Here is a 12100-nt window from a genome sequence, read left to right as displayed (position 1 = left end):
CGATGTGTAGCATATCCAAAACTTCATAGTCTATTGTTTTATTGGTTTGTACTTTCTAAAACAGTAATTGTCCACCTCGTGGTTCAGCTGTAGGAGATTTGAGCACTAAATGCATCAGGACAATGCATGTATAGACCTAAAGGGCTGAGGTGTCCAATGTATGATATTAACATAATATAATATATAAAATAATAAATATATAATAAATAAAATAATATTAAGGAAGAGAAGGCCCTAGAAAGACCAGAGATAAAGATATGCCCATATGTGTACAGAAGGAGGCTAATTCGTAAACTTTTCTACAAAGATATCAAATCCAATTTTATTAGTCACATGCGCTGAATACAAGAGGTGAAGAAGACCTTACAGTGAAAATGCTTTACTTACGAGCCACTAACCAACAATACTGTTTTAAAAAAAACAGATAAGAATAAGAAATAAAAGTAACAAGTAATTAATGAGCAGCAGTAAAATAACAATAGCGAGACAATATACAGGGGGTACCGGTACAGAGTCAATGTGGAGGCTATATACAGGGGGTACCGGTACAGAGTCAATGTGGAGGCTATATACAGGGGGCACCGGTACAGAGACAATGTGGAGGCTATATACAGGGTATTACGGTACAGAGTCAATGTGGAGGCTATATACAGGGGTACCGGTACAGAGTCAATGTGGAGGCTATATACAGGGGGTACCGGTACAGAGTCAATGTGGAGGCTATATACAGGGGTACCGGTACAGAGTCAATGTGGAGGCTATACAGGGGGTACTGGTACAGAGTCAATGTGGAGGCTATATACAGGGGGTACGGTACAGAGTCAATGTGGAGGCTATATACAGGGGTACCGGTACAGAGTCAATGTGGAGGCTATATACAGGGGTACCGGTACAGAGTCAATGTGGAGGCTATATACAGGGGTACCGGTACAGAGTCAATGTGGAGGCTATATACAGGGGTACCGGTACAGAGTCAATGTGGAGGCTATATACAGGGGGTACCGGTACAGAGTCAATGTGGAGGCTATATACAGGGTACCGGTACAGAGTCAATGTGGAGGCTATATACAGGGGGTACCGGTACAGAGTCAATGTGGAGGCTATATACAGGGGTACCGGTACAGAGTCAATGTGGAGACTATATACAGGGGGTACCGGGTCAGAGTCAATGTGGAGGCTATATACAGGGGGTACCGGTACAGAGTCAATGTGGAGGCTATATACAGGGGGTACCGGTACAGAGTCAATGTGGAGGCTATATACAGGGGGGTACCGGTACAGAGTCAATGTGGAGGCTATATACAGGGGGTACCGGTACAGAGTCAATGTGGAGGCTATATACAGGGGGGTACCGGTACAGAGTCAATGTGGAGGCTATATACAGGGGGGTACCGGTACAGAGTCAATGTGGAGGCTATATACAGGGGGTACCGGTACAGAGTCAATGTGGAGGCTATATACAGGGGTACCGGTACAGAGTCAATGTGGAGGCTATATACAGGGGGTACCGGTACAGAGTCAATGTGGAGGCTATATACAGGGGGTACCGGTACAGAGTCAATGTGGAGGCTATATACAGGGGGTACCGGTACAGAGGCAATGTGGAGGCTATATACAGGGGGGTACCGGTACAGAGTCAATGTGGAGGCTATATACAGGGGGGTACCGGTACAGAGTCAATGTGGAGGCTATATACAGGGTACCGGGTACAGAGTCAATGTGGAGGCTATATACAGGGGGTACCGGTACAGAGAGTCAATGTGGAGGCTATATACAGGGGGTACCGGTACAGAGTCAATGTGGAGGCTATATACAGGGGGTACCGTACAGAGTCAATGTGGAGGCTATATACAGGGTACCGGTACAGAGTCAATGTGGAGGCTATATACAGGGGTACCGGTACAGAGTCAGTGTGGAGGCTATATACAGGGGTACGGTAGAGAGTCAATGTGGAGGTATATACAGGGGTACCGGTACAGAGTCAATGTGGAGGCTATATACAGGGGGTACCGGTACAGAGTCAATGTGCTGGTTAGTTGAGGTAATATGTACATGTAGGTAGAGTTAAAGTGACTATGCATAGATGATAACAATAGAGAGTATCAGCGGTGTAAAAGAGGGGAGGGGGGTAGGGAGCAATGCAAATAGTCTGGGTAGCCCTTTGATGAGATGTCCAGGAGTCTTATGGCTTGGGGGTAGAAGCGGTTAAGAAACCTCTTGACCTAGACTTGGCGCTCCGGTACCACTTGCCGTGTGATAGCAGAGAGAAGAGTCTATGACTAGGGTGGCTGGAGTCTTTGACCATTTTGAGGGCCTTCCTCTGACACCGCCTGGTATAGAGGTCTGAGACCGAGCAGCTGCCATACCAGGCAGTGATGCAACCAGTCAGGATGATCTCGATGGTGCAGCTGTAAAACCGTTTGAGGATCTCAGGACCCATGCCAAATCTTGTCAGCCTCCTGAGGGGGAATAGGTTTTGTCGTGCCCTCTTCACGACTATCTTGGTGTGTTTGGACCATGTTAGTTTGTTGGGATGTGGACACCAAGGAACTTGAAGCTTTCAACCTGCTCCACTGCAGCCCGGTCGATGAGAATGGGGCGTGCTCGGCCTCTTTCCTGTAGTCCATCTCCTTTGTCTTGATTACATTGAGGGAGAGGTTCTTGTCCTGGCACCACACTGCCAGGTCTCTGACCTCCCTATAGGCTGTCTCATCACTGTCGGTGATCAGGCCTACCACCAGGTCTCTGACCTCCGCCCTATAGGCTGTCTCATCGTCGTTGGTGATCAGGCCTACCACCAGGTCTCTGACCTCCGCCCTATAGGCTGTCTCATCACTGTTGGTGATCAGGCCTACCACCAGGTCTCTGACCTCCTCCCTATTGGCTGTCTCATCGTCGTCGGTGATCAGGCCTACCACCAGGTCTCTGACCTCCTCCCTATAGGCTCCCTATAGTCTGTCTCATCGTTGTCAGTGTTCAGGCCTACCACCAGGTCTCTGACCTCCTCCCTATAGGCTCCCTATAGTCTGTCTCATCGTTGTCAGTGATCAAGCCTACCACCAGGTCTCTGACCTCTTCCCTATAGGCTCCCTATAGTCTGTCTCATCGTTGTCAGTGATCAGGCCTACCACCAGGTCTCTAACCTCCTCCCTATAGGCTCCCTATAGGCTGTCTCATCGTTGTCAGTGATCAAGCCTACCACCAGGTCTCTAACCTCCTCCCTATAGTCTGTGTCATCGTTGTTGGTGATCAGGCCTACCACCAGGTCTCTAACCTCCTCCCTATAGGCTCCCTATAGGCTGTCTCATCGTTGTCAGTGATCAAGCCTACCACCAGGTCTCTGACCTCCTCCTATTGGCTGTCTCATCGTTGTCAGTGATCAAGCCTACCACCAGGTCTCTGACCTCCCTATAGTCTGTCTCATCGTTGTCGGTGATCAGGCCTACCACCAGGTCTCTGACCTCCCTATAGTCTGTCTCATCGTTGTCGGTGATCAGGCCTACCACCAGGTCTCTGACCTCCCTATAGTCTGTCTCATCGTTGTCAGTGATCAAGCCTACCACCAGGTCTCTGACCTCCTCCCTATTGGCTGTCTCATCGTTGTGGGTGATCAGGCCTACCACCAGGTCTCTGACCTCCCTATAGTCTGTCTCATTGTTGTCAGTGATCAGGCCCTACCACCAGGTCTCTGACCTCCTCCCTATTGGCTGTCTCATCGTTGTCAGTGATCAGCTCTACCACTGTTGTGTCGTCAGCAAACTTAATGACAGTGTTGAGTCATGCTTGGCCACACAGTCATGAGTGAACAGGGGAGTACAGGAGGGGACTGAGCACGCACCCCTGAGGGGCCCCGTGTTGAGGATCAACATGGCCAATGTGTTCTTACCTACCCTTACCACAGTCATGAGTGAACAGGGAGTACAGGAGGGGACTGAGCATGAACCCCAGGATCCAGAATGATGACCTGTTTAAAGGTCTTACTCACATTGGCTGTGGAGAGCGTGATCACACAATCTTCCCGGAACAGCTGGTGCTCTCTTTGCATGTTTCAGTTTATTTGCCTCAAAGCGAGCATAGAAGTAGTTTAGTTCATCTAGTAGGCTTGTGTCACTGGGCAGCTCTCGGCTGTGCTTCCCTTTGTAGTCTGTAATAGTTTTCAAGCCCTGCCACATCCGAAGACCGTCAGAGCCGGTGTAGTACGATTCAATCTTAGTCCTGTATTGACGCTTTGCCTGGTTGATGGTTCGTCAGAGGGGCATAGCAGGATTTCTTATAAGCTTCCGGGTTAGGGTCCCGCTCCTTGAAAGCGGCAGCTCTATCCTTGAGCTCAGTGGATGTTGCCTGTAATCCATGGCTTCTGGTTGGGTTATGTACGTACGGTCACTGTGGGGACAACGACGCCAATTGGATGCATTCAACATGTCAATACCTCTCACAAAAACAACACTTTATTATGGACAGACTTCTCCCCATCTCAGCAAACGTCATGACACTACTGTTGTATCGTTATGTTTTGACCATGACAGTTTTACAATCCAGGGTTACGCCAAGCAGTTTAGTCACCTCAACTTGCTCTATTTGCACATTATTTAGTGCAGGATTTATTTCAGGTTTAAGGTTTAGTGAATGATTTGTATAAAAAACAATACTTTATTCAAATTATTTATTAGTAATTTATTCCTTGCCACCCACTCTGAAACTAACTGCAGCTCTTTGTTAAGTGTTGCAGTCATTTCAGACTCTGTAGTAGCTGACGTGCATAGTGCTGAGCATACGCATACATAGACACTGTGGCTTTACTCAAATACTGGTGGTTGTTACTTTGTTGTTACCAGATCATCCAAGCTTGGGGAACAAGTCTGGTCTGTTTCAACATACACTAGAGCATTATCAATCAATCTACAGTCCTCAGACAGGATACAGTACAACAGGGATTGTCTCGGTCTCCAGCAACAGTACTACAGTACTACAGGGATTGTCTTGGTTTCCAGCTACAGTACTACAGGGATTGTCTTGGTCTCCAGCTACAGTAGTACAGTACTACAGGGATTGTCTCAGTCTCCAGCTACAGTACTACAGTACTACAGGGATTGTCTCAGTCTCCAGCTACAGTACTACAGTAGTACAGGGATTGTCTCAATCTCCAGCTACAGTACCAGGGATTGTCTTGGTCTCTAGCGACAGTACTACAGGGGATTATCTTGGTCTCCAGCTCCAGTACTACGGTACTACAGGGATTGTCTTGGGTCTAACCACAGTACTACAGGGGATTGTCTTGGTCTCTAGCTACAGTAGTACAGTACTACTGTCTTGGTCTCCAGCTACAGTACTACAGGATTGTCTTGGTCTCCAGCTACAGTACTACAGGGATTGTCTTGGTCTCTAGCTACAGTAGTACAGTACTACAGGGATTGTCTTGGTCTCATTACATTTACATTTAAGTCATTTAGCAGACGCTCTTATCCAGAGCGACTTACAAATTGGTGCATTCACCTTATGACATCCAGTAGAACAGTCACTTTACAATAGTGCATCTAAATCTTAAAGGGGGGTGAGAAGGATTACTTATCCTATCCTAGGTATTCCAGCTACAGTACTACAGGGATTGTCTTGGTCTCTAGCTACAGTACTACAGTACAACAGTGATTGTCTCGGTCTCCAGCTACAGTACTACAGGGATTGTCTTGGTCTCCAGCCACAGTACTACAGGGATGGTCTCGGTCTCCAGCTACAGTACTACAGGGATTGTCTCTGTCTCCAGCTACAGTACGACAGGGATGGTCTCGGTCTCCAGCTACAGTACTAAAGTACTACAGGGATTGTCTTGGTCTCTAGCAACAGTACTAAAGTACTACAGGGATTGTCTTGGTCTCTCTAGCTACAGTACTACAGCTACAGTACTACAGGGATGGTCTCGGTCTCCAGCTACAGTACTACAGGGATTGTCTCGGTCTCCAGCTACAGTACTAAAGTACTACAGGGATTGTCTTGGTCTCCAGCTACAGTACTACAGTACTACAGGGATTGTCTGGTCTCCAGCTACAGTACTACAGTACTACAGGGATGGTCTCGGTCTCCAGCTACAGTACTACACAGGGATTGCCTTGGTCTCCAGCTACAGTACTACAGTAATACAGGGATTGTCTTGGTCTCCAGCTACAGTACTACAGTACTACAGGGATTGCCTTGGTCTCCAGCTACAGTACTACAGTACTACAGGGATTGTCTTGGTCTCCCAGCTACAGTACTACAGTACTACAGGGATTGTCTTGGTCTCCAGCTACCGTACTACAGTACTACAGGGATTGTCTTGGTCTCCAGCTACAGTACTACAGTACTACAGGGATGGTCTCGGTCTCCAGCTACAGTACTACACAGGGATGGTCTTGGTCTCCAGCTACAGTACTACAGTACTACAGGGATTGTCTCGGTCTCCAGCTACAGTACTACAGGGATTGTCTTGGTCTCCAGCTACAGTACTACAGGGATTGTCTTGGTCTCCAGCTACAGTACTACAGTACTACAAGGATGGTCTCCAGTCTCCAGCACTACAGTACTACAGGGTTAGAAACTACATTTCTTCCTCTCTCTTTTATTGTGTTTACCATAACAGCTCTGGTAGCAAATAAACTGTCGATTATGATGACTCACTCTCTCTCTCTTTCTTCTTGATGCGTTTGCGCCGTCTGTCGATGGATGCCACCTCAGACTTGAGAGACAGGTAGTGGTTTCTGATGTCCTGCAGCTTCTCCTGGAGGAAGGAGATCCTCTCCAGACTACACATCTTCTCCAGGTCCGCTAGGGAGGAGAGGAACAACATTGAAAGGAGAGGACTCAGTGGGATGTTTCAGAGTAAGAAACATTGAAAGGAGAGGACTCAGTGGGATGTTTCAAAGTAGAAACATTGAAAGGAGAGGACTCAGTGGGATGTTTCAGAGCATTGAAAGGAGAGGACTCAGTGGGATGTTTCAGAGTAGATATATTGAAAGGAGAGGACATGTTTCAGAATATTGAAAGGAGAGGACTCAGTGGGATGTTTCAGAGTAGAAACATTGAAAGGAGAGGAGGGGACTCAGAGTGAAACATTGAAAGGAGAGGACTCAGTGGGATGTTTCAGAGTATAAACATTGAAAGGAGAGGACTCAGTGGGATGTTTCAGAGTAGAAACATTGAAAGGAGAGGACTCAGTGGATGTTTCAGAGTAGAAACATTGAAAGGAGAGGACTCAGTGGGATGTTTCAGAGTATAAACATTGAAAGGAGAGGACTCAGTGGGATGTTTCAGAGTAGAAACATTGAAAGGAGAGGACTCAGTGGGATGTTTCAGAGTAGAAACATTGAAAGGAGAGGACTCAGTGGGATGTTTCAGAGTAGAAACATTGAAAGGAGAGGACTCAATGGGATGTTTCAGAGTAGAAACATTGAAAGGAGGGATTCTCAGTGGGATGTTTGGAGTAGAAACATTGAAAGGAGAGGACTCAGTGGGATGTTTCAGAGTAGAAACATTGAAAGGAGAGGACTCAGTGGATGTCACATTGAAAGGAGAGGACTCAGTGGGATGTCACGTTGAAAGGAGAGGACTCAGTGGGATGTTTCAGAGAAAACATTGAAAGGACAGGACTCAGTGGGGATGTTTCAGAGAAAAACATTGAAAGGAGAGGACTCAGTGGGATGTTTCAGAGTATAAACATTGAAAGGAGAGGACTTCCAGTGCGATGTTTCAGAGTAGAAACATTGAAAGGAGAGGATTCCAGTGGATGTTTCAGAGTAGAAACATTGAAAGGAGAGGACTCAGTGGGATGTTTCAGAGTAGAAACATTGAAAGGAGAGGATTCCAGGGATGTTTCAGAGTAGAAACATTGAAAGGAGGACTCAGTGGGATGTTTCAGAGTAGAAACATTGAAAGGACAGGACTCAGTGGGATGTTTCAGAGTAGAAACATTGAAAGGAGAGGACTCAGTGATGTTTCAGAGTAGAAACATTGAAAGGAGGAGACCAGTGGGATGTTTCCAGAGTAGAAACATTGAAAGGAGAGGACTCAGTGGATGTTTCAGAGTAGATATATTGAAAGGAGAGGATTTGGTGGGATGTTTCAGAGTAGAAACATTGAAAGGAGAGGGACTCAGTGGGATGTTTCAGAGTAGAAACATTGAAAGGAGAGGACTCAGTGGGATGTTTCAGAGTATAAACATTGAAAGGAGAGGACTCAGTGGAATGTTTCAGAGAAAACATTGGAAAGGAGAGGATTCCAGTGGGATGTTTCAGAGAAACATTGAAAGGACAGGACTCAGTGGAATGTTTCAGAGTAGAAACATTGAAAGGAGAGGGACTCAGTGGGATGTTTCTTGAGTAGAAACATTGAAGAGAGGACTCAGTGCGATGTTTGCAGAGTAGAAACATTGAAAGGAGAGGATTTCCAGTGGATGTTTCAAGAGTAGAAACATTGAAAGGAGAGGACTCAGTGGGGTTTCAGATGAAACATTGAAAGGAGAGGACTCAGTGGGATGTTTCAGAGTAGAAACATTGAAAGGAGAGGACTCAGTGGATGTTTGTATAGAAACATTGAAAGGACAGGACTTCAGTGGGGATGTTTCAAATTAGAAACATGAAAGGAGAGGGACTCAGTGGGATGTTTCAGAGTAGAAACATTGAAAGGAGAGGACTCAGTGGGATGTTTCAGAGTAGAAACATTGAAAGGAGAGGACTCAGTCACATTGAAAGGGAGAGGGACTCAGTTGTTTCAGAGTAGAAACATTGAAAGGAGAGGACTCAGTGGGATGTTTCAGAGTAGAAACATTGAAAGGAGAGGGACTCAGTGGGATGTTTCAGAGTAGAAACATTGAAAGGAGAGGACTCAGTGGGATGTTTCAGAGTATAAACATTGAAAGGGAGAGGACTCAGTGCGATGTTTCAGGAGTAGAAACATTGAAAGGAGAGGACTTCAGTGGGATGTTTCAGAGCAGAAACATTGAAAGGAGAGGACTCAGTGGATGTTTCAGAGTAGAAACATTGAAAGGAGAGGACTCAGTGGGATGTTTCAGAGTAAACATTGAAAGGAGAGGATTCCAGTGGGATGTTCAGAGTAGAAACATTGGAAAGGACAGGACTCCAGTGGAATGTTCAGAGTAGAAACATTGAAAGGAGAGGACTCAATTAGGATGTTTATAGAAACATTGAAAGGAGAGGACTCAGTGGGATGTTCAGGAGTAGAAACATTGAAAGGACAGGGACTCAGTATGTTCAGAGTAGAAACATTGAAAGGAGAGGACTCAGTGGGATGTTTCCAGAGTAGAAACATTGAAAGGAGAGGATCAGTGGATGTTTCAGAGTAGAAACATTGAAAGGACAGGACTCAGTGGGATGTTTCAGGAGTAGACATATTGAAAGGGAGAGACTCAGTGGGGATGTTTCAGAGTAGAAACATTGAAAGGAGAGTGGACTCAGTGGGATGTTTCAGAGTATAAACATTGAAAGGAGAGGACTCAGTGCGATGTTTCAGAGTAGAAACATTGAAAGGAGAGGACTCAGTGGGATGTTTCAGGTAGAAACATTGAAAGGAGAGGACTCAGTGGGATGTTTCAAGAGTAGAAACATTGAAAGGAAGGACTCAATTAGGATGTTTCAAGTATAAACATTGAAAGGGAGGACTCAGTGCGATGTTTCAGTAAAGCATTGAAAGAGGACTCAGTAGGATGTTTCAGAGTAGAAACATTGAAAGGAGAGGACTCAGTGGGATGTTTCAGAGTAGAAACATTGAAAGGAGAGGACTCAGTGGGATGTTTCAGAGTAGAAACATTGAAAGGAGAGGACTCAGTAGGATGTCAGAAGCATTGAAAGGAAGGACTCAGTGGATGTTTCAGAGTAGAAACATTGAAAGGAGAGGACTCAGTGGGATGTTTCAGAGTAGAAACATTGAAAGGACAGGACTCAGTGGGATGTTTCAGAGTAGAAACATTGAAAGGAGAGGACTCAGTGGGATGTTTCAGAGTAGAAACATTGAAAGGAGAGGACTCAGTGCGATGTTTCAGAGTAGAAACATTGAAAGGAGAGGACTCAGTGGGATGTTTCAGAGTAGAAACATTGAAAGGAGAGGACTCAGTGGGATGTTTCAAGCATTGAAAGGAGAGGACTCAGTGGAATGTTTCAGAGTAGAAACATTGAAAGGAGAGGACTCAGTGGGATGTTTCAGAGTAGAAACATTGAAAGGAGAGGACTCAGTGGGATGTTTCAGAGTAGAAACATTGAAAGGAGAGGACTCAGTGGGATGTTTCAGAGTAGAAACATTGAAAGGAGAGGACTCAGTGGATGTTTCAGAGTAGAAACATTGAAAGGACAGGACTCAGTGGGATGTTTCAGAGTAGAAACATTGAAAGGAGAGGACTCAGTGGGATGTTTCAAGTAGAAACATTGAAAGGACAGAGACTCAGTGGGATGTTTCAGAGTAGAAACATTGAAAGGAGAGGACTCAGTGGGATGTTTCAGAGTAGAAACATTGAAAGGAGAGGACTCAGTGGGATGTTTCAGAGTAGAAACATTGAAAGGAAAGGACTCAGTGGGATGTTTCAGAGTAGAAACATTGAAAGGAGGAGGACTCAGTAGGATGTTTCAAGTAGAAACATTGAAAGGAGAGGACTCAGTGGGATGTTTCAGAGTAGAAACATTGAAAGGAGAGGACTCAGTGGGATGTTTCAGAGTAGAAACATTGAAAGGAGAGGACTCAGTGGGATGTTTCAGAGTAGAAACATTGAAAGGAGAGAGGACTCAGTGGGATGTTTCAGAGTAGAAACATTGAAAGGAGAGGACTCAGTGGGATGTTTCAGAGTAGAAACATTGAAAGGACAGGACTCAGTGCGATGTTTCAAGTGAAACATTGAAAGGAGAGGACTCAGTGGGATGTTTCAGAGTAGAAACATTGAAAGGAGAGGACTCAGTGGGATGTTTCAGAGTAGAAACATTGAAAGGAGAGGAACTCAGTGGGATGTTTCAGAAGTAGAAACATTGAAAGGAGAGGACTCAGTGGGATGTTTCAAGTAGAAACATTGAAAGGAGAGGACTCAGTGGGATGTTTCAGAGTAGAAACATTGAAAGGAGAGGACTCAGTGGGATGTTTCAGAGTAGAAACATTGAAAGGAGAGAGACTCAGTGGGATGTTTCAGAGTAGAAACATTGAAAGGAAAGGGACTCAGTGGGATGTTTCAGAGTAGAAACATTGAAAGGAGAGGACTCAGTGGGATGTTCAAGTAGAAACATTGAAAGAGAAGGACTCAGTAGGATGTTTCAAGTAACAATGAAAGGAAAGGACTCAGTGGGATGTTTCAGGTATAAACGTGAAAGGAGGACTCAGTGCGATGTTTCAGTAAAAGCTGTGAGAGACTCAATGGATGTTCAAGTACAGAAACGTGAAGAGAAGGACTCAGTGCGATGGCCGTCGAAAGCGGTGAAGGAGAGGACTCAGTGGGATGTTTCAAGTAGAAACATTGAAGAGAAGGACTCAGTGGGATGTCACGACCCAGAAGAGGACTCAGTGGGATGTTTCAAGTAAAGAAACAATGAAAAAGGAGAAGGACTCAGTGGGATGTTTCAGAGTAGAAACATTGAAAGGAGAGGACTCAGTGGGATGTTTCAGAGTATAAACATTGAAAGGAGAGGACTCAGTGCGATGTTTCAGAGTAGAAACATTGAAAGGAGAGGACTCAGTGGGATGTTTCAGAGTAGAAACATTGAAAGGAGAGGACTCAGTGGGATGTTTCAGAGTAGAAACATTGAAAGGAGAGGACTCAGTGGGATGTTTCAGAGTAGAAACATTGAAAGGAGAGGACTCAGTGGGATGTTTCAGAGTAGAAACATTGAAAGGAGAGGACTCAGTGGGATGTTTCAGAGTAGAAACATTGAAAGGAGAGGACTCAGTGGGATGTTTCAGAGTAGAAACATTGAAAGGAGAGGACTCAGTGGGATGTTTCAGAGTAGAAACATTGAAAGGAGAGGACTCAGTGGGATGTTTCAGAGTATAAACATTGAAAGGAGAGGACTCAGTGGGATGTTTCAGAGTAGAAACATTGAAAGGAGAGGACTCAGTGGGATGTTTCAGTAGTAGCATTGAA

The 12100-nt window shown here is 45.4% G+C and overlaps 1 protein-coding gene across 2 annotated transcripts in view; it reads right to left on the bottom strand.

Moving 5' to 3' along the window:
• LOC118382110 (AT-rich interactive domain-containing protein 4B-like) overlaps positions 1-12100 on the bottom strand; it is a 269423-nt gene that overhangs the window by 11460 nt on the left and 245863 nt on the right. The window contains exon 21 of one of the 2 annotated variants that reach the window (XM_052477444.1): positions 6652-6798. The exons of the other annotated variant lie outside the window; for it this stretch is intronic. Coding sequence (XP_052333404.1) covers positions 6652-6798 — 147 coding nt within the window. The remainder of the gene's footprint in view (positions 1-6651; positions 6799-12100) is intronic. 2 annotated transcript variants of the gene reach the window in all.

This window comes from Oncorhynchus keta, chromosome 24, assembly GCF_023373465.1.
Source record: "Oncorhynchus keta strain PuntledgeMale-10-30-2019 chromosome 24, Oket_V2, whole genome shotgun sequence".
In the NCBI taxonomy this organism is placed as follows: Eukaryota; Metazoa; Chordata; class Actinopteri; order Salmoniformes; family Salmonidae; genus Oncorhynchus; species Oncorhynchus keta.
This window is presented reverse-complemented; position numbering and strand designations above follow the sequence as displayed.